The sequence below is a fragment of the Phoca vitulina genome, unplaced genomic scaffold (assembly GCF_004348235.1).
Source record: "Phoca vitulina isolate PV1807 unplaced genomic scaffold, GSC_HSeal_1.0 scaffold7, whole genome shotgun sequence".
NCBI lineage: Eukaryota > Metazoa > Chordata > Mammalia > Carnivora > Phocidae > Phoca > Phoca vitulina.
In genome coordinates, this window is record NW_022589710.1 from 23,933,513 (window position 1) to 23,961,497 (window position 27,985).

General features: G+C 35.4%; 1 protein-coding gene across 2 annotated transcripts in view; it reads right to left on the reverse strand.

Moving 5' to 3' along the window:
• The window catches only part of NEMF (nuclear export mediator factor), a 49,456-nt gene that overhangs the window by 9,864 nt on the left and 11,607 nt on the right, over positions 1–27,985 (reverse strand). For both annotated transcript variants that reach the window (XM_032405038.1, XM_032405037.1), the window contains exons 6-22: positions 27,757–27,824; positions 27,158–27,244; positions 25,514–25,587; positions 24,307–24,377; positions 24,153–24,228; positions 23,709–23,771; positions 21,532–21,609; positions 21,180–21,388; positions 20,503–20,694; positions 20,141–20,204; positions 17,687–17,775; positions 10,738–10,841; positions 9,314–9,376; positions 2,960–3,072; positions 1,017–1,074; positions 499–557; positions 289–409 (exon numbers count right to left, since the gene is read on the reverse strand). In XM_032405038.1, the coding sequence (XP_032260929.1) occupies positions 289–409; positions 499–557; positions 1,017–1,074; positions 2,960–3,072; positions 9,314–9,376; positions 10,738–10,841; positions 17,687–17,775; positions 20,141–20,204; positions 20,503–20,694; positions 21,180–21,388; positions 21,532–21,609; positions 23,709–23,771; positions 24,153–24,228; positions 24,307–24,377; positions 25,514–25,587; positions 27,158–27,244; positions 27,757–27,824 (1,589 nt within the window). The remainder of the gene's footprint in view (positions 1–288; positions 410–498; positions 558–1,016; positions 1,075–2,959; positions 3,073–9,313; positions 9,377–10,737; positions 10,842–17,686; positions 17,776–20,140; positions 20,205–20,502; positions 20,695–21,179; positions 21,389–21,531; positions 21,610–23,708; positions 23,772–24,152; positions 24,229–24,306; positions 24,378–25,513; positions 25,588–27,157; positions 27,245–27,756; positions 27,825–27,985) is intronic.

Here is a 27,985-nt window from a genome sequence, read left to right on the forward strand (position 1 = left end):
TACCTGAGTCTATCTCTGCTAAACACATTTATGTTTGACCCATTAAATACTAAAGTTTTACTATATATGTTTATATAGTATATTAGTTACAGATCCAATTAAACACTTTATAATTCACTAAAACAAGTATATTTAATACTGCCAAAAACAAAATTCAGTAAAATTGAGTAACAAGTGTTCTTTTGAAATTTCAATTATCCCAAAGTAGATATGATCCTCTAAGAATCTAGAAGATAAACTAGACAATAGGGAACACTATAAGCTATTTTATTAAAATCTGTAAACTACCTAGTTGATCCATTTCTTCCGATATGAGTTCACTTGTGCAACTCGCCAGTGTTTCCATATCTTCATCCTGCACTCTGACTTTTCGTTCACCCCGATGTCTCCAAACACAAGACTCATCTACCTATGGAAACAGTTCTTTTTCACTGACAGAACTTTAGGTAAGATTCACGAAAATCAGAAAAAAAAAATAACAAAGAAGCTGAAGAATACCTTAAAGAGGAAACTAAACCCCATCATTAGATATGAGGGAGGAAGGAAATTCTTTTTTCCTATAAAAGACAATAAGCATAAATGTTAAAAAATCCTTTTCCATTTCATGCTTGCAAATTATCTGACACTGGTGGTGACATTTATTTTGTCTTTTTCCTGTCATGAAGGAACATTTCCCATTCACAGAATTTGGCATTATGTGTAGGAACAGGAATTAAGAAAGAAAAAATACAAATATTTGTTCTCATCTTTGAGTTAGTCAAGCCCTGAATAATCTATTTTTAGAAAAAAGGTCATGCTATACATTCTTACCCTTATAACTTTATGTGAAAGCACATTCTCATCAAGAAAAATATATATGGAGATGACATGACAAATGCTAAATTTGCCACAGCAGCACAAAATATTCTTTATTTCATAACAGATTTCATACGTGAAATCAGAATAGTTTCTGTTCTGAAAATATTATTAGCAATGGTCCTCAAACCTATCTCCATAACCTACCGACAAGTCATTACCTCTTATCATGAAGCTTCCTGTTGTCAAATATTCTCCAGTTGGTGCTGTTTTAGACACCTGAGGAACACAACACCACATTATACTATTGTCTTAAGAAATACATTTTTAAAATTTTCACTCAATAAAGTCAAGTCATATTCAAGTAAACAGCACTGTTTCCTAAAAAGTTTATAATTTAGTAAAAATTCTCAACGCTGAAATATCTCTTCAGACAGATATACCTTTGGCAGTAAAAAAGAAAAGAAATAATGAAGGATACACTACACCAATAACTTTCAAATGCCATGGATTAGAGCCAGAACTTGTCCACATGTTTCCTCTGGTTTGAGATATAATGAGAAAAATAAGGACAGTTTAATACGCTTATATCATAAAGCTATATTTACTAATACTGTATTTATTAAATAAAATCCTTTCCTGAAGTACTGTTTTTGGGGTAGTAAAATAACCTTTCATTTTAGGGAAAAGATGATAGTAGATTTTTAAAAATGCATTCTAATTTGGCAAAGTAAGAAGATAATTGCACAATATTTTAAAATTTTCTATTATCGGGGCGCCTGGGTGGCTCAGATGGTTAAGCATCTGCCTTTGGCTCAGGTCATGATCCCAGGGTCCTGGGATCGAGCCCTGCATCGGACTCCTTGCTCAACGGGGAGCCTCCTTCTCCCTCTGCCTCTGCCTGCCGCTCCCCGTGCTTGTGCTCTCTCTCTCTCTCTAATAAATAAATAAAATCTTTAAAAATAAATAAAATAAAATTTTATCTGTGAAACCCCCAAATCTGAAAGTATCTTTGTCATAGATACTGGAGGGATTAAAGCACACTAATTTCACCCTTAAAAAACCAATTCAATAAAAGAATTAAAACCACTTTTATAACAGTACTGAGGCAGAAAATATAATCTCAGAGTGATATTAATTTCCTGAAAACAGTATCACAGCACAGCAGAAAATAATGAATATAAATAGATGTAAAATTAAATAAGGGAGGATAATAGTATTGAATTCTTTTTTTTTTTTTTTAAAGATTTTATTTATTTATTTGAGAGAGAGAGAGAGAGAGAGAGCATGAGAGGGGGGAGGGTCAGAGGGAGAAGCAGTCTCCCTGATGGGCAGGGAGCCTGATGTGGGACTCGATCCCGGGACTCCAGGATCATGACCTGAGCCAAAGGCAGTCACTTAACCAACTGAGCCATCCAGGTGCCCCAATAGTATTGAATTCTTTACCTTGCTGCATAGCTTTAGGACCTTGTAAAAGTACATCGTTATCAATTGTAATTACCGAAAATGTGAAATAGCAATGGGAAGTCAAATATGCTAATATTTGAAGTAGCATCAAGTAAAATAGCATTTAAGAAGGACAATTACTAAACCCAAGTGAATAAAAAAACACCAGATATAGCTATTTTTCAGGAAGGGCCAAAGAGAGATCAGAAAATTCCAACAAAGATGAAGAGGAGAAAGATCTTTTAGGTCAGTATGCCAGTCATAAGTGGAACATTTGTCATCTTGTGTAACTGCACGAATCATTTGCTCTCTTCATTTAGTGTCTGCTCATATCTTACTTTCCTAGAAAGGCCTTCCCTGACACTTCATTCAAAATGGTAGCCCTTATCACTCTCTACTGCCTACGCCACTTTCAAGAAAAATTTTTACAGCACTTGTTACCAGACGTTATGTATGTATTTTTCTCCACCACCAAAACGTCAGCTCCATCAAAGTAGGCACTTTGCCTTGTTCACGTCTATACCCTCAAAATTTGGTACACAATAGCTCTTTTATTTCTTATTTTTTGGGAGACCAACATGGGGCCTGAACCCATGACCCTGAGATCAAGACCTGAGCTGAGATCAAGAGTCGGACACTTAACCTACTAAGCCACCCAGGTGTCCCGGTACACAATAGCTCTTAATAAATTAAGAAAAAGGACCACAGCCCTTATTACCTGATGATGGTACACCCACCAAGCACTAGTGATAACTCGTGCATCCCAAGCAGCACTGTAGCAAAGTGCCATTGTGCCCGCTTCAGTCAAGGTCCGAGGGGGAATGGGTTCTCCTGTAATAACGACACTGCAATGCTTCAGTACCCAAGTACAGACTTTCTACACAGCAACATATGAAAATTACATGCAGCATGACAGATCTGATCTTCTTACATCTTAAATAATGACACCACATTTTTATTTCAATATTACATAAAGTTACTATTTTTTATTAACGATGTATTTACAACATCACTCACCATCAGGGAAATACAAATCAAAACCATAATGAATTATCACCTCACACCTGTCAGAATGGCTAAAATAAAAAACACAAGAAACAACAAGTGTTGGTGAGGATGTGGAGAAAAAGGAACCCTTGGGCATTGTTGGTGGGAATGCAAACTGGTGCAGCCACTGTGGAAAACAGTATGGAGGTCCCTCAAAAAACTAAAAATAGGACTACCCTATGATCCAGTAATCACACTACTGGGTATTTACCCGAAGGATATGAAAACACTAATTCAGAAGGATACATGCACCCCATGTTTCTTGCTGCATTATTTACAATAGTCAAATTATAGAAGCAGCCCAAGTGTCCATCAATAGATGAATGGATAAAGAAGACGTCATGTATATATACACAATAGAATATTATTCAGCCATAAAAAAGAATGAAATCTTGCCATTTGCAACAACGTGGATGGATCTAGAAAGTATAATGCTAAGCAAAATAAACCAGTCAAGAGAAAGACAAATACCATATGATTTCACTCATGTGGAATTTAAGAAACAAAACACAGGGAAAAAAAAAGACAAACCAAAAAACAGACTCTTAACTACAGAGAACACACATGATTACCAGAGGGGAGTTGGGTAGGGGGATGGGTAAAACAGGTGAAGACGATTAAGAATACACTTATCTTGGAGTGGTGGGGGGTGGGAGGGATGGGGTGGCTGGGTGATAGACATTGGGGAGGTTATGTGCTATGGTGAGCGCTGTGAATTGCGTAAGACTGTTGAATCACAGACCTGTACCCCTGAAACAAATAATACATTATATGTTAAAAAAAAGAAGATAGTAGGAAGGGAAAAATGAAGGGGGGGAAATCGGAGGGGGAGACGAACCATGAGAGACTATGGACTCTGAGAAACAAACTGAGGGTTCTAGAGGGGAGGGGGGCAGGGGGATGGGTTAGCCTGGTGATGGGTATTAAAGACGGCACGTACTGCATGGAGCACTGGGTGTTATATGCAAACAATGAATCATGGAACACTACATCAAAAACTAATGATGTAATGTATGGTGATTAACATAATAAAATTACAAAAAAAAATACACTTATCTTAATGAGCACTGAGTAATACACAGAATTGTTGAATCACTAATTGTACACCTGAAACTTACATAACACTGTATGTTAACTATACTGGCATTAAAATGAGATAAAAAATAAACAACAACAATAAAAATATATTTACAAAGCAGGCTTTTAATGGTCTAAATAAATCAGAGAAGAAATGCCCTCTCACGTATATTAATAACTCTAACTTCATTCCAGATAGAATAATTTAGAAAAGCCTATTCAAAGTTTGAAGACTCCCAGAATTACTACAGATCACCAAAATCGTCAAAACAAAAAGCATATTAATAATATAACCCTGCAGTTAGATTTCAAATATATTTTAATTGTGATATAATTTATATACTATAAAATTCACCCTTTTAAAGTACATAATCCAGTGGTTTTTAGTATACTCATAAACCTATTAACCATTACCACTAATTCCAGAACATTTTCATCATCCCCCAAGAAAATCTTATATCCATTAATAGTCATTCTCCACTTTCCCAGCCCATGACAATAACAAATATACTCTGACTCTATGGATTTGCCTATTTTGGAATTTCATATCAATGGAATCAAATGTGTCTGGCTTCTTTCACTTAGCATCACATGTTCAAGGTTCATCCCTGTTAGAGCAATTACCAGTACCTCATCTCTTTAAGAGTGAGTACTATTCCATTATATCAACATACCACGTCTTGTTTATTCATCAGCTAATGAACATGTAGGTTGTTTCCATTTCTTAGCTATTATAAATAATGCTGTTAAGTATATCTGCAAACAAATTTAGTGTGATCATGTCTATCTATAGAACTAGGAGCGGAATTGCTAGGTCACATGGTAAATTCTATGTTCAACTTTTTGAGGAACCGCCAAACTCTATTCTATAGCAGCTGAATCATTTTCAATTCCCATCAGCAGCATATAAAGGTTCCAATCTCTACATCCCCACCAACACTTGTTTCGTCTATTTTTTCTTTACAACTATTCTACTGGGTGTGAAGTGGTATCTCATTGTGGTTTTTATTTGCATTTTCCTAATGATGAATGATGTGCTTATGTGACCTTATGTGCTTGTTAGCCACTCTTATATCTTTGGAGAAATATCTATTTGGACCCTTTGTCATTTTTAAATTGTTTTTGTTTTTTTCCTTTCTATTGTTGAGACTTATGAGTTCTTTGGATACTGGTTCTTTATCAGATAAATGATTTGCCAATATTTTCTCTCATTCTGTGAGTTGTCTTTTCACTTTTTTGATAGCTTCCCTTGAATTAAGGCTTTTAAGTCCAATTTACCTGTTTTTCTTTGTTGCTTATGCTTTTGATGTCTGAGAAATGACTTCCTGATTCATTATGAGCTTTATGCCTTATTTTCTTCTAACAGTTTTATAGTTTTAGCTCTTAAGTTTAGGTTTTTGATGCACTTGAATTAATTTTTATAAATGGTGTGAAGCAGGGGCCTAACTTTTATTCTTCTGTACATGGATATTAGTATTCCAAACACCATTTGTTGACATTATTCTATCCCCATTGAATGGCTTTCATACACTTGTTCAAAGTCAATGGACTAGAAATGAGGAATCTCAATTCTCTTCAGTGATCTATTTGTCCATCCTCATACCAATACCTCACTGTCTTTATTACTGTTGCTTTGTAGGAGGTTTTGAAATCAGGAAGTGTGAGTCCTCCAATTTCGTCCTTCATTTTTAGAAATGATTTGGCTGACCTGGGTCCTTTGCATTTCTGTGTGAGTTTTAGGATCAACTTATCCATCTCTGCAAAAAAAAAGGCAGCTGGAATTCTGAGAGGGATTACATCAAATCTATAGAGTTACTGCCATCAGAACAACATTAAGACTTCCAATCCTTACACTACAACTCTTTCCATTTAGTTAAGTCTTCTTTAATTTCTTTCAATGATGTTTTATAGTTTGGGGTGTATGTCTTACATTTCTTTTTGGTAAATTTATTCTTAAGTATTTTATTCTTTTTAATGCTATTATAAATGAATGTTTTATTAGTTTACTTTAGTACTGTTCACTGCGAGTATATAGAAATACAACTGACTTGGGGGTGCCTGTATGGCTCAGTCAGTTAAATCAGTCATCTGATTCTTGGTTCCAGCTCAGGTCATGATCTCATAGGTTGTGAGATCAAGCCCTGAGTCGGGCTCCATGCTCAGTGGGGAGTTGGCTTGAAGATTTTCTCACTATGCCCCTCCCCCATTCATGTGTGCACACTCTCTCTCAAATAAAAAAAAAAAAAAAAAAAAAAACTACAACTGATTTACATATAATGGCCTTGTATACCAAACATTCTAAACTTGTTTACTAATAATTTTTGGTGGATTCCTTGAGGTTTTAAATATATAAGATCATGCCATCTGCAAATGGAAATAGCTTTACTTATTCTTTACCAATGCGGATATTTTTTATTTCTTTTTATTACCTAATGACCTACTTAGAAGAACCTCCATACAAGGTTGAATAGAAATGACAAGAACAGACATTTTTATCTTGTTCCTGATCTTAAGGGAAAACTTTTCAGTCTTTTACCATTAAGTCTGATGTTAGCTGTGGGTTCTTCATAAATGTTCTTTACCAAGTTGAGGAAGCTCCCTTCTGTTCTTAGTTTGTTGAGTATTTCTATCATAAATGGGTGTTGGATTATTGCCAAAGGCTTTTTCTGCATCAATTGAGATAATCATGTGGTTTTTGTCCTTTATTAATACACTTTACTATACTCATTAATTTTCATATATTAAATCAACATTGCATTCCTGGGAAAAAATCCCACTTTGTCATAGTGTATAATCCTTTTAATATGCTGCTGGATTCAGCTTTCTAATATTTTGTTGAGGATTTTTGTGTCTATTCATAAGCAATATTGTCTGTAGTTTTCAATTCTTGTGATGTCTTTGGTTTTGTTATTAGGGTAATACTGGCCTTACAGAATGAGTGAGGAAGTTTTCCCATATCTTCTATTTTTTGGATGAGTTTGTGAAGGATTTGTGTTCAATCTTCTTTAAAAGTTTGGTAGAATTCACCAGTGAAGCTACCTGGGCCCATAATTTTCTTTGTGAGCATGTTTTTTGTTTTCGGTATTTTTTTTTTTTTAAGATTTTATTCATTTATTTGAAAAAGAGAGCACAAGCAGGCAGAGTGGCAGGCAGAGGGAGAGGGAGAAGCAGGCTCCCTGGCTCCCTGCTGAGCAGGGAGCCTAACGTGGGGCTTGAACCCAGGACTCCAGGATCATGACCTGAGCTGAATGCAGACACTTAACCGACTAAGCCACCCAGGTGCCCCTAGGTATTTTTTTTTTTTAATTACTATTTCAATCTCTTTATTTGTTATACGTTTGTTTTGATTTTCTATTTCTCCTTGAGTCAGTTTTGGTAGTCTGTGTCTTTCTAGGAATGAGCCTGCTCATCTAGGTCATTTAATTTGTTGCTATACAATTGTATGTAACAGGTCCTCACAATCCTTTTTCCCTTCAACAAATGTAGATTCCAAAGGTATTTAATAAATGCTCCAGATATAGACTATAGATCTAATTTCCATCACAGTGAAAAGTTCCTTCTTCGGTTAAAGAAGCCACTTAGGAGAGAAAACAGAGTTCTGCTGTCTTACTGCACCTTCACCACAAGGAATAGCACACAAGTATTTCTAAAACGGTGTTTTGTAAGAGGAAGCTAGTAAACTTTTAAAAATCCTTTTGATTTCTGTAAAGTTGGTAGTAATGTCCCCCCTTGTGTTCCTAATGTTAGGAATTTGAATATTCTCTTATTTTTTTGGTCAGTCTAGCTAAAGTTTTATTAATTTTGTTGACCTTTTTCAAAGAACCAACTTCGGTTTCACTGATTTTCTCTATTGTTCTTCTATTCTGTTTCATTTATTTCCACTCTAAATTTTATTAGTTCCTTTCCTTACTATGAGTTATTTGCTATTCTTTTTCTAGGTCTTATGTATACACTTTCATTTTTGAGAGCTTTCCTCCTTTTTAAATTATAAACATTACAGCTATAAATTTCTCACTAAGCACTGCTTTAGTTGCAACTCATATCATTTTGATATATTGTGTTTCATTTCATTCATCTCAAAGTATTTTCTAACACTCCCTGTCATTTTCTCTTTGACACTGGTTACTTATGAATGTGTTGTTTAATTTCCACACATTTGTGAATTTTTGAAATTTTCATCTATTAGTGGTTTCTAAATTCACTCTATTATGGTCAGAAAGCTTACTTTGTATGATTTCAGTAGCTTTAAATCTACTAAGACTTGTCTTATAGACTATTACATAGTCTAGCCTAGAGAATATACCAGACGCACTTGAGTAGTCTATTGTTGTTAGGTGAGAATACCAGAGATATGTGTTAGGTCGAGTTAACTTACAGAATCTTCTATTCTGTATTCTATATTAACTTATAGAATCTTCTATTTCCTTGTTGATCTTATACCTAGTTATTCTGTCCATGACTGAGAGTAGGTATTAAATTCTTGAACTATTACTGTTGATTTGCCTATTTCTCCTTTCGATTCTGTCAGATTTTGCTTCATGGCTAATTCTAGGGCTCTGCTGTTGGGTGCATATATGTTTATAATAGTTATATCTTAGTGATGGGGATGCCTGAGTGGCTCAGTCGTTTCGGTGTCTGCCTTTGGCTCAGGTAATGACCCCAGGTCCTGGGATCAAGTCCCACATTGGCCCCCTTGCTCAGTGGGGAGCCTGCTTCTCCCTCTGCCTGCCACTCCCCCTGCTTGTGTTCTGTCTCTCTCTCTCTGACAAATAAATAAAAAAAATCTTTAAAAAAAATATATAAAATAGTTGTATCTTATTGATGAATTGACCCTTTTATCATTATAAAGTGTCCTTTATCTCTATTAACAATTTTTGTCTTACAGTTATACTAAAAATATTTTAAAGAAAGGAATTAAAGTTCTGAATAATAAAGAGAAATATATTACCTGTTGGATTCTTAATTACACAGCTAGTAGCTCCATGAAGATCAGCATGTACATAAATGTCCCCTTAAAAACAGATGAGAAATAATACTTTAAGTCCTGTTTCTTTCTTTCTTTTTTTTTAAATGGGTTTAATGGGTTCAAAATCCAAAGGGTATAAGAAGGCATATAAGGAAAAGTCCATTTCCCACCCCTGGGGAGGCTCTCACAAGCTTCCTTATAGGAAAGCAATGCTAATATGGTAGATTACAAAAATGGTCAGATCCTCTCTCCCCTGCGATCTACACCTCTTTGCTCAAGAGGTGGAGTCACATCCCTCGTATCTGGGCCTGCCCCATGACCTGCCCTGGCAGAATGTGGCAGCTGTGACCAAGTGCCAATTCTCAGCCTAAGCCTTAATAGTCCTTGTGTGCTTCCTCTTTTTCTCTCAAACTTGCTGAGGTACCATGTAAACCAATCTAGGCTAACCTGCTGGAGGGTGAGAGACACATGGAGCAGATGAGTCATCCTAGCAAATGTAAAGGTCCTGAGGACCATGGATGTTTGACATGTATGAAGAGCAGTCAGAAGGCCAGACTAAGGGAAGAGTAGTAAGAAATGAGGCTGGAGAAGAAGCCAGGAGGCTTGTAAGCCAACAATGAGGGCCTTGATTGTATTCTAAGTATGTGATACCAATGAATAACCAAATGAACAAAGAAATGCGGAAGTGAGATCTTTCCTCCTTTTTTAAGGGAAAAGGGAAGTGCATGGTTCCTGAAAGGTAAAATGAGCAGCCACTGCTTGCCATGACAGTTCGTCCAGGATCTGAAACTCAAAGAACAGAAAAACCCATACTGCTCCAAGAAAGGCTCAGCTCACAATGAACAGAGCTACAGAAGACAAGAGACCAAACCCTGAGCACCATTATAGTAACCTGTTCCCTGTTGCTTTCTTTCCTGGTTTGGGATCTTCAGTGGACATCAGATTACCTTTGATTATTGATTTCAGATACCCACACTGAGGGTTCAACCACAGTGAGGTTGTAGTTATCAGCAAACAAAAATAAATGAGAAGCCTTACACCACAGGGCTTAAGTCCTGTTTCTAAATGTGAAAAAAAGTTACAAACTTCAGCACTAAAAAATTAAGCCTTTAAAATTCTGACGTACAATGACTTTGGAGGATTGAAAGCTATTTTGTCAATGTAGCAGAGAATCAAAATTCCAATACTACAGAGTAGCTCAGTACTACTACTTTAGGACTATTCACTTAAAATGAGAAGTAAGTGTCAAAGCACATATTCAACAAACCATAAGCCACCAAGATGAAACTCTTCCTACCAATTAAACCTGTCAAGCAAAGGACTGTAAGATGAAAATCTATATCTCATACTGAGATAACTGATCCAATTACTTAGGATTTTAATCTTTAAATTTTAATCTTACTTACCTGTTGTCAAGTATCTTTTCACAATTATTTCATTCTGTTGCTGATCTCGTCCACCTATAATTAGATAGTTCTCTGAGCTAATGAACCACAGAAATTTCTCAAACCTATCAAATTGAAAGAAAAAAAGTTAACATTCTTTTCCTTTATAGTCACCTGAATTCACATCCTTTTTGCAAACAAACCAACCAAAAAAACCCAATGAAGCTATCCTACCTTCATATGTTAAGGCAAATTGATGGTTTAATTTCTTAAAGCATCAAACTGTATTTTATTGAATTGTTGTAATGCAAATTGCCTTAGGATATTCTTTAGAAGAGAGTAATTAAATTCTATGTTTAAAAAAAGTATGTTCTCTCCTTATCTCACTCTCATACAGAGCCTTCTTAAACTCAAGGTTAACACAACAATGAATTACACAAAGCAAAAGCATAAAACGTCACATGGTCCCTCTGTGGGGCACTGGCTAGGTTTTGGGGCTACTGGTAAGAAAGAAAAGTTTTCCCATTCTGTCTTCAACTGAATGTTTACATATATGATATTCTTTATACTTTTTTTATAGAGCAAAAATTACCTTTAGAAGTATAAAATTATAACTTTTCTCAAGGGACAAAATAATTTGGGTTTTCATGATTAATACGTACCATCATGATAAAAAGTAAAGAGTGTATTTGTATGACATTTAAAAAATGACATAGAGATGAATAGAAGTATTTCCTATATTACACCTGACTACCAAGATGATAATCTTTATGACTTAATCTACAATTTAAAACCTTCTGGTTAAAAATGATAGATTAAGCAAGGCATTAAACTAAACTCCTTTATAGCTCCCAAAATTATCCCTGTTTTCTAATCTGATTTTTTATTAATACATATACACAGTTCAGAAATTCTAAAATTATACAAAAGGTATGGTGAGAGATCCTGCATCCTCTTTCAGTCCTATTACCACTACCAAACAGGAATCCATTGTTATTAGCTTTCTGTTTCCCTCTCTGGAGTTTCTTTATACATACAAAAGCTAGAATAAAATGCCTATTGTAAACCTTTTCTTTTAGACACAACACAAACTATTCTGAAAATGCTTTCTTTTTTCACTTAAAAATGTCTTCTTGGGGCACCTGGCTGGCTCAGTTGGTGGAGCATGTGACTCTTGATCTTGGGGTTGTGGGTTCAAGCCCCATGGTGGGTGTAGAAATTACTTAAAAATACTATCTTTAAAAAAAAAAAAGTTTTCACTGCTGAATGGATGTACTATACTTATTTAACAACTGCCCTATTGATGGTAAAGAGGTTTGTAAAACGACAAACCTACAAAGACAGAAAATGAGAAACATATGGATGTATTCTGTAATCATCTTAGTAAAGGAGCATATAACTAAAAGGAAAAAAAATTAAAAGGAGGCAGAAAGACAAGAGTAAAGAACAAATGGGACAAATAGAAAGCAAACAGTAAAATGGTAAGATTTAAACCCATATGTATCAGAAATTGCATTAAATGTAAATGTAGTCAATTCTCCACATAAAATGCACTGTCAGACTGGAAAATAATATGTATATTCCTTTAAAATATAAGAATATAAAATGTTTGAAATATAATGATTGAACAAGATATATCATGCAAACACTAACCAAAATAAAGTTGATTTAGTTTTAATATCTCACACAGAAGGGAAAAAGAAGTTACAAGTTAAAAGAACATTTGATTACAGTTAATAAAAGGCTCAATTCATTGGAAAGATAACAGCTCTATATTTTTATCACCTCATATATATAAAGCAAAAACTAGCAGAAGTAAAAGGAGAAACAAACAAATGCACAATTATGTGATTCTTAACACAACTCTCAGTGACTGAGAAAACAATCATTAAAAAAAGAATTAGTAAAGATGCCAACAATCTGAACGTAATTAATGGATGCGACCTAACTGATATTTAGAGAAATGCACTCAACTATAAAACGCTCATTTCAACTACATATGAAACATCTGTAAATAAAGTGGACCACAAATATGCTGTACCATAAAGCAAGTTTCAGTAACAAATGTCAAAAGGTTGAGATAATTCAGAATACCATCTCTGAACATTATGCAAATTAAGTTAGAAATTAATGGCAAAAAGAGAACTAAAAAAGCTCCATAGGCTGTGAACTGTGTAAGACTGATCAATCAAAGACCTGTACTTCTGAAACAAATAATACATTATATGTTTAAAAAAACAAAAAAAAGATAGTAGGAAGGGAAAAATGAAGGGAGGGAAATCGGAGGGGGAGACAAACCATGAGAGACTATGGACTCTGAGAAACAAACTGAGGGTTTTAGAGGGGAGGGGGGTGGGGGGATAGGTTAGCCCGGTGATGGGCATTAAGGAAGGCACGTATTGCATGGAGCACTGGGTGCTATACGAAAACAATGAATCATGGAACACTACATCAAAAACTAATGATGTAATGTATGGTGACTAACGTAACATAATTAAAAAAAAAAAAGCTCCATAGGCTTGGCAATTAATAACATAATTCTAAATAACGCATGGGTGAAGAAATCACAAGAACATATTTTCACATGAAATATAATGAAAATACAATATAACAAAACTTTTTAGATAAAGTTAAAGCCAGGCTTAGAAGGAAATTTACTGCCTGAAATACATATTAGAAAAGAAAAGAGGCTGGGAGAAAAAAAAAAAAATCAATGAACTAAGTTTCCATCTCAAGAAATCAGAAAGGGAAATGCAAATGAATCTTCAAGAAAAGTAGAAAGAGGAAAATAATAAAATAGACACCACATATATAATAGAGGAGATCAACAGTCAAAACTGGTTCCTGGAAGATTAATACAACTGAAAATCCTCTGGTCAGACTAATCAAGAAAAAGAGAAGGCACAATAACATCTATCATAAATAAAAAGGGAAGGCTATTAAAGAACATAAGGATGTTAAAAAGTTAAGTGGAATATTATAATTTTATGGCAGTACATTCCAAACTTTAGAAATAGACAAAGTCTTAGGAAGATACTACTAACCAGAATTAGACAATCTGAGTAGTACTAAAGAATCTGAATCTATAGTGAAAAAGTTTCCCATAAAGAAAACTTCAAGACTACTCAGCTTCAAAGGTGGAATTTTGTCAAACATCCAAGGACAACTGATAAAGGAACGCTTCCCAGGGGCGCCTGGGTGGCTCAGTTAGTTAAGCGTCTGCCTTCGGCTCAGGTCAAGATCTCCAGATCCTGGGATGGAGCCCCACATCGGGCTCTCTGCTCAGCAGAAAATCTGCTTCTCTTTCCCTCTCTCTCTGCCACTCCCCCGTTTGTACTCTCCCTCTTCTCTCAAATAAATAAATAAATACAATCTTTTAAAAAAATAATAAAGGAATACTTCCCAATCTGTATTTTATGAGATAATGTTACCTTGAGACCAATCCTAAGAAGAACATTATGAAGAAATGAAAATTACAGGTATGAGGTAATATTACCTTAAGACCAATCCTAAGAAGAACATTATGAAGAAATGAAAATTACAGGTCTATCCTATTCATCAACAGAGATGTGAGGAAAAGAAAGGAGAAAGAGAGAAGAAAAATGCAACAGCATTTTGAGAAATGGAAAAATCAATCAAGTGACTGGACTCAAGAAACTGAAATCTAACAGAGCTTCCAGGACTGGCAGAAACTGAAAGAATATGTGACCACTAAGCCGGCCCTGCAAGAAAATATTAAGGGAGGGGGGTTCTATAAAAGGAGAAAGACCCCAAGAGTGATATAGAACAGAAATTTACAGAGACAATCTATAGAAACAAGGACTTCACAGGCAACATGACAATAAAATCATATCTTTCAATAATCACTCTCAATGTGAATGGCCTAAATGCTCCCATAAAATGGAACAGGGTTGCAGATGGATAAAAAGACAGGACCCATCCATTTGCTGTCTACAAGAGACTCATTTTGAACCTAAAGATACATCCAGACTGAAAGCGAAGGGATGGAGAACCATCATTCATGTCAACAGACCTCAAAAGAAAGCTGGGGTAGCAGGTCTCATATCAGACAAATTAGATTTTAAGCTAAAGACTGTAGTTAGAGACACAGAAGGACACTGTATCATTCTTAAAGGGTCTATCCAACAAGAAGATCTAACAAGATCTAACAGTGTGGCGGTTCCTCAAAAAATTAAAAATAGAGCTACCCTATGACCCAGCAATTGCACTACTGGGTATTTACCCCAAAGACACAGATGTAGTGAAAAGAAGGGCCTTATGCACCCCAATGTTCATAGCAGCAATGTCCACAATAGCCAAACTGTGGAAAGAGCCAAGATGCCCTTAAACAGATGAGTGGATAAAGAAGATGTGGTCCATATATACAATGGAATATTACTCAGCCATCAGAAAGGATGAATACCCAACATTTGCATCAACATGGATGGGACTGGAGGAGATTACGATAAGCGAGATTAGTCAAGCAGAGAAAGTCAATTATCATATGGTTTCACTTATTTGTGAAACATAAGGAATAGCATGGAGGACATTAAGAGAAGGAAGGGAAAAACGAAGGGGGGGAAATCGGAGGGGGAGACGAACCATGAGAGACTATGGACTCCGAGAAACAAACTGAGGGTTTTAGAGGGGAGGAGAGTGGGGGGATGGGTTAGCCTGGTGATGGGTATTAAGGAGGGCACCTATTACATGGAGCACTGGGTGTTATACGCAAACAATGAATCATGGAACACTACATCAAAAACTAATGATGTAATGTATGGTGACTAACAATAAAAAAAAAAAAAGCTGAAATCAAGGCTGACAATGGAAAAAGCCAAGAAACAAATCAATATACACTGTGTAACCCATAAAAAGCTTAAAATAGCAGTACAAAGTACTGCTAGAAATAGGGTTTAAGATGGGGTTAAAAACGGGAGAACTGGCCAAAAATCTGCTCAAGAAGCAGTTACTTCCCTAGATCTTCTTTCCAGCTCTGAACATGGTAGTAAGCTGCCCCTTCCACATCCTAACAGAAGGCCAGAAGTTAATTCTCTAGGAAGTGTACAAAGAGTATCTCTGAATTAGGGGAAAAGTGGCACAGTTCTAAGTAGAGGTAACATATGTAAAATAGAGCAATTAAGTAAATGTATGGATTACTGGATACTAAGCCTCCCCAATCTATTCCTACTGGACTACCAAAATTATGACAGCCAGGTTTTCACTTTCCAAGCAGGGGAAAAAAATCTTTCCTGAGAAATGAGACCAGCTTAAGAGTCAAAAAGCTGAAGACATTTAGAGTTCCACACAACATGGCCCACATACATCATCTCATAAGCCCAAACACCCAGAGAAAACTTCCAGTCAGCATTTTAATACTCTACTATAAAATGTGAACAGACAATAACGTGAACAGACAATTCAGGATTACCAGACATTAACAAAAGTCTTTAACAAAAGCTGAAGACAAACCCAGCAAATTAAAAAAAAAAAAAAAACCCAAACCCAAACCAAAAATCTTAGAGAAGACCTGCAAGAAAAGAGTACTTTTAAATAAAATTAATACATCAAAATTATTCTCAGTATAAAGAAAGTGAAGCAGGAAGTTTTTAAAAAGTAACAAAAAACAAAAATAGATTAAAATAAAAACATGGTAGGAAGGAATAAAACGTTTAAAAATTCAGGGGGAATTGAAAGATAAAGAAATCTCTCAGAATATAGAACAAAAAGAGTTGAAAAACAGAAAATGCAAGAAAATTGGAGGACCATCCAAGGAGTCCCATATTTAATAAATAAGACTTCCAGAAGAAAAAAAAGAAAGAAAACAAACCAAAAAGAAAAACGCAATCCACAGAGTGCTAAGAAATATTTCAAGAAAATTTCTCAGAACTGAAAGTTTCTCAATTAAAAAGACTCACAGAGTATCCAGCAATAATAGATTAAAACATCTTCACCAACCTACATCATTGTGAAATTTTGGAAAACTGAGAGAAAAAAGATCTACAAGTTTACAGAAAGGCAAAAACAAATTTTCAATAAAATATAACTATCAAAATGACATCAGACTTTTGAAGATCAAATCTGAAAGTTAACACAATGAACAATGACTTTATAAGTCTGAAGAAAACATTTTCAAACTAGAATCTATAGCCAGTCACATAATTAGGTATAAGGGTAAAAATAATTTTTTAACATATTGAAGACCTCAAAAACTTTACATCTTATACACCCCTTCTCCTGCAGCCTCTAGGGCATATATTCCATCAACCAAGAAAAAGGAAGTATGAAATCCAGGACAGAGAATCCAACAGAGAGGGGAAAAGAGAATTTTCAGGATAAGAATAAAAGAAGATCTTAAGATGTTAAGAGTAACTGATCTAGAACAAAGTAGGTCAAATCAAAAAGCTCAGGAGAGACTTCTGCAAGATGATACTGATAGAATTCCAATGTGTCTGAACACACGTGGAAGAGGAAGGTAAATGAAACGACAATTATTACCTTCAGGGAAGACAAAAAGCTGAGCAGGGAAGAAAAAGAAACGTAATGTTATATGACTCAGCTGTGACTACAATTAAAATATTAATATAATATTAATGCTGAATATCAACCGTGGCAAATTATGCTATACCTTTACTGGGAGGCTGAGTGTATATGTGTGTAATGGAGCACAGGAGGAAAGAATAAAATCTTCATCTTAGACAGTGGGAAGTCATTAATAGAGTATAAAACAGAAAAATTAAGCAGCAGCAATATAAGGATATTACTAAGAGAAAAGGGGGTATATACCAAAAGTAATCAGCTAAAAGAGCTAAAAATAGTTTCTATGGAGAGGACATAACAGGAGTAGGGATAAAATATTGCAGGGGTACTAGTTTTTGCAACAAGCTTTGTAGAACTGCTTCATTTGCTAAACAATGTGCATGTATAATTTTAATAAAAACAAAAAACTATTTTTAAAAGGTAGAACACTTACCAATATACTTTTCTTGCTTTCTGAATAGAGGTAACTGTTTGGACTTCTTTTAAGGTTTGCTTTGTTTTCTTTTCTGCTGATTTAAATGCCTATTTATAAGAAGAGACTTTTTAAATAATTTATTAAGAACACATTTTAGTAACACCAAGTAAGGGGTGCCTGGGTGGGTCAGCTGGTTAAGCATCCGACTCTTGATTTCAGCTCAGGTCATGATCTCAAGGTCATGAGATCAAGTCCCGCATTGGGCTCGGCGCTGAGCGTGGAGCCTGCTTGATTCTCTCTCCCTCTCTCTCTACTCCTCTTCCTCCCACCCCCCACATGCACAGGAGCATATGCATTCTTTATTTCTCTCAAAAAAAAAAAAAAAAATAATAATAATAAAATATAAATAAAGTAACACCAAGTAAATGATAGGGCAAGAAATTATTTTTAAATGTCACAAAATGGCACCATTTACACACACACCCCATACCCACATGAAAGAAATGAAGAAAAGATTTTTGCCTTAAATATTAAAATAATTTAAGTCAAGGATTTGCCGCATACAAATATTTGCTCAAGACCCACAAATAACAAAAAGTATCAATTTGTTTACCAGATACTGAGTACATACCATATAATAGGTTCTGGACTAGATGCTGAGACACACAAGTGAACAAGACAAAGTTCTCACCCCAACCCCACCAGGGGTTCTAGGAGAAGATACGAATATAAAACACATAATTATTCAAATAAACATATGTTAAGTGCTTCTAGGGATGCTATGAGAGTATAACAAGGGAACCTAATTTATAACTGCTTATGGTCAAAGAAGGTATTTCTGAGGAAATGGCATTTGGGCTGAAGCCTGAAGGGTTAACAGAATCATCATGGCTAAAATACGAAGAAGATCACTGTAAGCAAAAAGAAAAGGCCAGCTTGACCACAAAGTAGTGATCACAAGATAAAATGTCAAGAAATGAGGCTGAAGAGGCAGATAGAGGGCCAAGTCATGAAGGCCACTCATTTAACAGATATTAATGTTACTATGTTCTAGGCAATATTCTAGGGACTGGGACAAAGTAATGAACAAAGATCCTACTTTCATACAATCTACTTTCTAGAGGGAAGACAGATAAACATATGTTGGGAAGGGTGTTTTTTTTTTAATTGGGAAGGGTGTTTTTTAAGGAAAAAATAAAGCAAAGAGGGAGTGATTGAGGGTAGTACTATTTTTAGTAAGAGTGGTCAAGAAAGGACTCTCTGATAAAGCCTCATTTTAGTAGACATGCCAATGAACGGAGGGATCAAACCATGGAAATTTTGAGGGAAGAACATTCTCAACAGAAAGAGCAGCAAGCACAAATGCCCTGAGAAGGCAGCATCAGTCACTGTTGCAGGAACAGCTAAGATCCCAGTGTAGCTAGAAAGAATGTTAACAAGAGGAGTGCAGGTGATTAGATGGGAGGGGAGCAGATCATGTAGGGCCTTATAGGGCAAGAGAAGGGCTTTGAACTGTCTTGGTTTTGTTTTGTTTTTTTTGTTTTTAAAGATTTTATTTATTTGACAGAGAGAGACACAGCAAGAGAGGGAACACAAGCAGAGGGGGTGGAAGAGGGAGAAGCAGGCCTCCCACCAAGCAGGGAGCCCGATACAGGGCTCAATCCCAGGACCCTGGGATCATGACCTGAGCCGAAGGCACATGCTTAACGACTGAGCCATCCAGGCGCCCCTTGGTTTTGTTTTAATTTATTTGAGAGAGAAAGAGCGGGCAAGGGGCAGGGGGAGATGGGGTGGGGAGCAGAAGGAGAGGGAGAAAGAAACCCAAGCAGACTCCAGGCTGAGCATGGAGCCCAACACAGGGTTCAATTTCACAACCCTGAGAGCATGACCTGAACCAAAAACAAGAGTCCAATGCTTAATGGACTGCACCACCCAGGCGCCCCTAAACTGTCTTAAGATGGGAAGCAACTGGATTTTGAACAGAGAGAAATAACTTCATCTTTTGTTTTAAAAGATCACTATGGCTGCTGAATGAAGAACAGACTGCAGGGGGAAAAGGGTAGAAGAAGAGAGACCCAGGAAGAGGCTACTGTTACAATCCATGTGAACAGAGATGATGAGGGCCTGGACTAATGAGTAGTGGTCAGATTCTGGTTACACCCTATAGGAAAAGCTACAAGGATATGCTGATGAGGAAATGGATACGGTTTATGAGCAAAGGGTCTAGGATGAGTCCAGCATTTTTAACCTAACTAAAGGGAAAAAAGAAGGCACTATTTACCAAGACAGGGAAGACTGGGAAGGAAGTTCAGGGAAGAAAATAAATACCAAAAATACACATATTTAAAGCAAAATCAAACCTGAAAGGTATCTGTGAATTAGAAAACCTCATTTAAACAGAAGAAATAATTAAGGCCATTAAGTTAAAGCAGAGAAAAACAATTCATGTTCACTCTAAGAGATATTAAGTACCTTTTCAGCAGCTTCAACGGTCTTTTGTGTTTTCTTAGCAGCATACCTCTTGTGATCATAGTATCTAGAAAAATATATTTCTCTTAATTTTAAGTCAAATCTTTATTCTTTAGCTTTCTATTTATGTCTTATCTTATTTTAGATTCTCAAATCACACAGAACAAGTTTTGTGCATTATGCAACTTTGTTTTATATGTTCTCTATGAAAACAAAGTTGTATAATGCACACAATGAGATTTAAAAAAGTGTTTTCACCCAAAAGCACATACATACATAATATATATATATACATATATTATCCTCAATATCCTGATTTATTGCAGATATTTTATCTACAATTCATACTTAAATTTAACACTTACTTTTTGGCATTGGCATATGCTGACAAGCTGAGATCAACATCAACAAGTAATGGCCTATTTTTCTGAGGCTTCTGCAGCTGTTTATTCTTTTGTTTTTTCTTTTTTCCTTTTGGTGGTTCGGTTTCATTTTTTTCAACACTGATGTCACCATCAACATCGTCATCTTCCTCCTCTGATAACAAGTACGGATTTCTATTAAAAATATTCAATAGTATTTCACTAATGTCAATGACATCACTTTTTTTTCAATTTTTTTCCTCAACGACATTATAGACCGTTTACAATATTTAAATAGGTGCATTTTTGGGGGGCACCTGGGTGGCACAGTCGGTTAAGTGTCTAACTCTTGGTTTTGCCTCAGGTCGTAATCTCAGGGTCATGAGATCGAGCCCCATGATGGGCTCCAAGCTCAGTGTGGAGGCTGCTTCAGAGTCTCTCTCCTTCTCCCCCCCACCCAACGGGCACTCATGCGCACGCTGGCACTCTCTCGCTCTCTAAATAAAATCTTTTAAAAAAATTAAATAAATAGCTGCATTATCTTAATGTAAATTGTTTTTTCCTGTATCTTTGAGGATAAATTTCCAAATAAAAGAGAAAAAATTTTAAATGAATACAGTGAACAATTAAACAGCAAAATAAAAACAATCATGAACTGCTTAACTAAGAATCAAACTTACCTTAGTAGCATTGTAACATGATTTGTTTGTAGTTTTAATTCTTTAATTGCATTTGCAACAGGGTCTCCTTGAGCCTGGGCTTCTTTCACAATTAACCCGATTTCCGTCCAATCTATCTGGTTGGCTAAAGCACTTCGAACAACCTGAATGGCTCTGTCAACTATTTGTAGGTTCATTTCTATGAGCTCTCCTTTAAGTTTGTCTATTTCCTTAAGAAATAAACAAAAATGTTTACTATAATGCCAGTTAAAGTTACCATCTTTTCAGTTTTTATTTTAATTCCACTTAGTTAACACACAGTGTTACATTTAAAGTTACCATTTTTGAAATCTGAAAAAGCTAAACATAATACCTGAGCCTGTTGAAGAGCTTCTAATCGGTTTTCATGATCCTTTCGGACGTTATCTAACTTCTTCAATGCTTGTTTTTCCTTTTGTAGACAAAACAGATTTTTAAAAACTTAGATTTCTCATGCCTCTTACACTTTTTCTCTCTTACGTCCTGAAACTCACTGTCCCACCTCCACTTCAGCCCCCTCAATGTTGTCACCTTGCTAGCTAAGGTTCCCATACTCCACCTCCCAGGTCTATCCTACCCCGAAGTGTTTCATGCTCTCAAACTACCTCTCCCAACTACCTACCTCCCATTCCCTATATAGGAAGGTATTTTGATTATAGGTTATATTGTATGTAATATGTGCCCCTAATGCCCTTGCATTATTCAAGAAGGCATAATTCAAGACACTGTCTTCCTATCACATAAAAGTAATGTTTTGGGGAAATGCATTCTTAACAAACATAAATTACCAAAATAGCTTCTTTTTATTTTATTGCTGCTTTTAATTTTCTCATCATTTCTACAGAGTACTCTTTTTCCTAAATTAATGCCACAAAGGCTCATGGTAGTTAATTTACCTTCTATAAAGCATTTTATCATATATCATTTACCTTTCAAGGTTACTGATTTGGAGCAAATTTTCTAACACTAGTAATAGCATCACTAATTAATGAATGTTTGAATGCTGGATGTAATGTTTAAAAAATTTGAATTTTAAGAATGGTGGCTATAAATAAATAAAATCTTAAGGAAAAAAATTTTTAATAAAAGGGGACGCCTGGGTGGCTCAGTCGGTTAAGTATCTGCCTTCGGCTCAGGTCATGATATCAGGGTCCTGGGATCGAGTTCTGCATTGGGCCCCTTCTCAGCAGGGAGTTTGCTTCTCCCTCTCCCTCTGCCCCTCCCCCTGCTTATGCTCTCATGCTCTCTCTCTGATAAATAAAATCTTAAACAAAATTAAAAAAAAAAGAACAGGGGCGCCTGTGTGGGTCAGTCGTTAAGCGTCTGCCTTCAGCTCAGGTCATGATCCTGGGGTCCTGGGATCGAGCCCCGCATCGGGCTCCCTGCTCAGCGGGAAGCCTGCTTCTCCCTCTCCCACTGCCCCTGCTTGTGTTCCCTCTCTCGTTGTGTCTCTGTCAAATAAATAAAATCTTAAAAAAAAAAAAAAAAAAAGAACAGTGACTATTAAAAGAACACAGTGATCACTAAAATAATTCATGGATATTCTGATGCACATAAAAACATGCCATTCAATGTGCCCACGAAATATGTTTACTAGTTCATGTGCTGCCACCATGTGGCAGTCACACTATTTAATTCATTCAACCCACATGCTTTGAAATTGTGCTGTTAATTTTTTTTTTTTTTTTAAGATTTTATTTATTTGACAGAGAGATACACAGCAAGAGAGGGAACACAAGCAGGGAGAGTGGGAGAGGGAGAAGCAGGCCTCCCGCCGAGCAGGGAGCCCGATGCGGGGCTCGATCGTAGGACCCTGGGATCATGACCTGAGCTGAAGGCAGATGCTTAACGACTGAGCCACCCAGGTGCCTCTGTGCTGTTAATTTTTTATAACAGGGGGAGGGTATAGGGATTCACATAATTCCAAATTTTTCACACATATATCAAGACTTTACTTATCAATATTTTTGAAAAATCAAATCAATTTCAAATCAAGAGTGTGGCTGATTTCTGAAGCTGTTCTGCAGCAATGCTCCAAAAACATGGTCAAATGTGCTGGGGAAACAGAGCATATTAAACTCTCCTGTGGAGTTAGAAAGCCCACTTAGAAAAAAACAGTTTAATGATAAATATGATTATTTGTAAAGAAAGGACATTTCCCTCTCTTTTGGCCTATATAAAAATCTCCTCGGAAGAGTATTTCCTTCATATCAAAGTTTGGGAAGCTTTGGGTTGCTGCAGTAACACAAATTATACTAGGGAATAAATAACAGGCCTCACATTCCCACTGTATTTTCCGTTTTTGAGAATATCTGACATACTGATGGAACAAATGAGGGAACGCTTTTCAACAATGAGACCTCCCCTGTACCTTTATCAATAAACCAAGGGATCAGGGCATTCCCATACTACTTCTGAAAGGCTGCCCATTCCTATTGTGAAAGAATCATCCACACAAAAACCACACTAAGGCTAGCTGGTTTAATATAAATGTTTTCAGCAATACCATACCTGTTGTAAAGCTTTTAAATCTATTTTCTGACCTTCTATCTTGGAATAAAATTCATCCACAGCCTTAGTAAAAAAAAAAGAAAAAAAGATAGTAACTAGTTAAAAAAAAAACATGGTCTCTACTTCAACTTACATACATAGAATTTTAGAGTCCATTTTGTGTTATAACACTACTCAAAGAACTTGAACAGATTCCCAGTAAATGTATCATATAGCTAAACAGACAGAATCAAATTAAGTTAAAATCTTTGGTCCTTCATCTTGAAATAAAATGGCAACAAAAATTTCCAATAGTTTTTATTTGTGACTGCATTGATCTTTAATGCCCAGATTCAGTGATTGTAAACCAAAAATATTTTCAATTTATCAATCAAAGCAAGTTGGTATTAATTTAATAACTCATATCGTGCTAACTGGTCAAAAAAACAGAATTGGAAAACCCACCTTGTCAAATGATTCAAATTCTATATATGGACATTGTGAATGTTGAGAAAACAAGAAAGGATGAAATTCCTCATACCTGCAAAACATATTTATTATATCATTCGAGAACATTAATAAACATCCAAAGCAAACTGACTCATGCCTACATGCTTACGTGAATATGTCTTCAGTCGGTTTATCGACTTCCAAGCTTGGTTTTATTTCTCTTTTCTGAATGATGTACCCCTACAAAAATCCAGTATTAAAATTCTTTCTCTTCATAGTTAACAAAGATTTACTTTCCATTTCTGATACAAATTTTATTAATTTAACTTAAAAAATTATTCCAGTTTTAAATAATCTGCTGCATTTGTCTATTGACTGTATCAATTCTCAGATGATGTTTCTAGGCTAAGTATTATTAAATAATACTTTTTTTTTTTCACATGGACAAGAAAAAATAAGGAAGAAAATGAAAACTAGTGATTTAATAAAGTGGTGGGATTATACATGTGCACTATGCTTTTTTCTTTCCATTTTTAGATGTTCTGCAACTTAAAACAACCAAAAGCATTTTACTTCCAGCAGAAAAAATCTTAGATTCACTTTGTTGGTAGGAAATTTTAATTTATTTAAAAAACTGGGCAGGATATTTACACTGTATTTAGGTATAATTACTCAGAACTTTTTCTGAACTTCTGTTATAAAGTTATACTTCCAATAGGGAGGAAAAAGAAGGTATGAGGTAATTCAGAGGATGTTTACCTATTAGAGTGATGTAACGGAATGGGTAGAAACCAGAGAGGGAGACAAACTAGGAGAGAAGCTTAACTATGGGAAAGCAACTAAGGGTTGCTGGAGGGAAGGTGGGTGGGGGAATGGGGTAACTGGGTCACGGGCTTTAAGAAAGGCACGTGGTATGATGAGCACTGGGTGTTATATGCAACTGACGAATTACTGAACTCTACATCTGAAACTAATGATGTTCTATATGCTGGTTAATTGAATTTAAATTAAAAAAAAATTTTTTTAATATAAAAAATTGAGTGATGTAAACCACCAATTTTTTAAAAAGTGCTGGTAAATTAAAACATGCTTCTCTATCTAAAAATCAACCTAAGAGGATATATTTTCAAATCCCTCAACTTTCCTGGTATAACAATAATGACTTCACCTAATACTTCCTATAAAAGAAACAAGAAAAATTATAAACCCAACAGCAATTTAAAAAAACAAAAAACCCTAGAGTAAGCATATTATAGATGTTGAATTTCCAAATTACAACAAAAAACTTACATGTAGTGATCCTTAACGAACTTTAAATTCTGAAAATCTAAATAAATAAAACCACAACAATGTACAATAAGTATATGTGGTGCTACCTTTCCACTGAAGTTGGATGTTGTTTTCATATAGTCTTCTGCTTGCTGCAGACAAACAAGTACTTTTTCAATATCTAACAGAATAAAAATGGAAAAAATCAAGTGTCAATTAACAACTATTAAACAACCATGTAGAAAACAGAAAAGTGCTGATGCAATAGTAAAAAATGTTCAAGAAAAGTAGATACAGTTATTTCATGTTTGTAATCCGTAGATGTAATTAAGAATATGTTTTGGCCAGCTTGCGATCCGAACAGCTTTTTACTGAATCATTTTTCCCCTCATGATGGTAAAGGTATTTTGTTCATATACTAAATTTCCATATATACTTGGGCCTGTTTCTGAATTCTTTATTTTGTATTTCTTCAAAAACTTACTGTTAGGTTCTTAATATATTTTAATCTATGAAAGGGCTATTCTCCATCATTACTATTATTTTCCAGTTTTCCTGAACATTTTCACATGCTTTTATTCCACAAGAATATCATATTTGAAACAAAACACTAAAGTTGCAAAAACAATACCACCTGTTGGCATATTGATCAGGATTGCACTGAATTAGTATTTTAAATACTAAATCATTCACTAAAACATTTAACTTGTATTTTTAAACATAAAAACATTTACAGCATAAAAATTACTATCCCTAAAGCTTAAATTATATATAACCCCAAAATACAAACATGAAGAATGACTTTTTAAAAATTTTACATGAGAATCTGCAGATAAGTTTGTCAAAAACCAAGTCTTCCATTTCCCTTATATTTCCTCTAATTTTTATTATCCTAATCTGGCAATTTAGTTAGGTTCCTTTAAGTAATTACAAAAGCCTAATTCATCTTATAGCTACATTACAGTTCTTACAGAATTAAAATGCATGAATAATGCTATTTCTAAAAGCACTCCAACTTCCTAGTCAGAAGGTGAGTAATTCAACTCCTTCAAGCCTGTAACAGAGACTATCAAGTTTGGTAACCACTTCAAATATTTAGGGAGAGGAAGAGAGAATATTCTAAAGTTGAAAGGTAATAAGGCAGAGACTGAACTGTGAGTTACTAGGGATAAAGTGCCACATTAGAGGGGTGCCTGGGTGGCTCAGTCAATTAAGCATCCACCTCCAGCTCAGGTAATGGTCCCGGGGTCCTGGGATCAAGCCTCTCGTCAGGCTCCCTGCTCAGCGGGGAGTCTGCTTCTCCCTCTGCACCCCCCGCCCCCAGCTTGTGCTCTCTCTCTCATTCTGTCCCAAATAAATAAAATCTTTAAAAAGGAGAAAAGCGGGGAGCCTGGGTGGCTCAGTCAGTTAAGCATCTGCCCCGGCTCAGGTCATGATCCCTGGGATTGAGCCCCGCATTGGGCTCCCTGCTCAGCGGGGAGCCTACTTCTCCCTCTGCTCCTCTTCCTATTTGTGCTTTCTCTCTCTCTCTCTCTCAAATAAATAAAATCTTAAAAAGAAAAAAAAAAAAGTAAAAGTGCCACATTAGAGTAGGAAGCCAGGAATACCATATGGATAGAACATTCACGGGTTAAATGTTTTTAAGTTTACAGCTACCTGCTCACTTTTATTATTTTCCCAGAATTAAGTTTCATAGTTTTTAAAAAAGGAAATAAATGAAAATGGACCAATCTTGTAGCATGCAGGCATACCTTTGCTTTCAAATTTTTCATCCACTTTGACATTTCCAGATAATCCATTTTCTATAAGACAGTGTTCAATGAGAGCTGGTCCATAGGCTATAAAAGCAGAGGGTATCATTTTTAGTATTTTCCTATAAAATTTAACATTCAAAATATAATCCAAAATTTATATCCCAATATAAATATCTACTCAATAACAGTAGCCAGTGAAAATAACAATTTACTTATTTTGCTTTTTAAGATTTTATTTTTACTTATTTTTGAAATGTTATTAGACATAACAATTCAAGTACTTATAAATATTTGAGACTATAAAACAATTATAGAAGTCAGTGCATAAGTTATAGAAATTTAATGGAATTGAGCCACATATAAAGGACATAAATCAGGAATGAAAGATTGTTTTAACATCCAAAAACTAGTTAATGCAATACACCATGTTAACAGAGTAAATTTATAAAAAATCCAAACTTACAAGTTTTATGTGTGCTATACTAACAGTTGGAAAGTTGCAGAGATAATTTTTTAATGCCTTCTAAATTCATAAGAGAATCCTGAAAACTACATTTTCTTGCAAACATTTCACTGCTCTATTTAGGATTACTCACGAAGTAATGGGTTAAGAACTCTCTTCAATAGTTCACCCTTAGGTGCACTGGCTATTATTTCAGTCAATCTGTGAAAACAAAATTGACACACCTCTTACTATCTTATATTTATAGCAATATTCATATTCACAATACTTTCATACACATCAAATTGCCTGATTATCATGGTACTCTAAAGTACAAGAGGAATTAGTTCACTTTGTAGGTAAGAAAATGGGTTGTAAAAGTA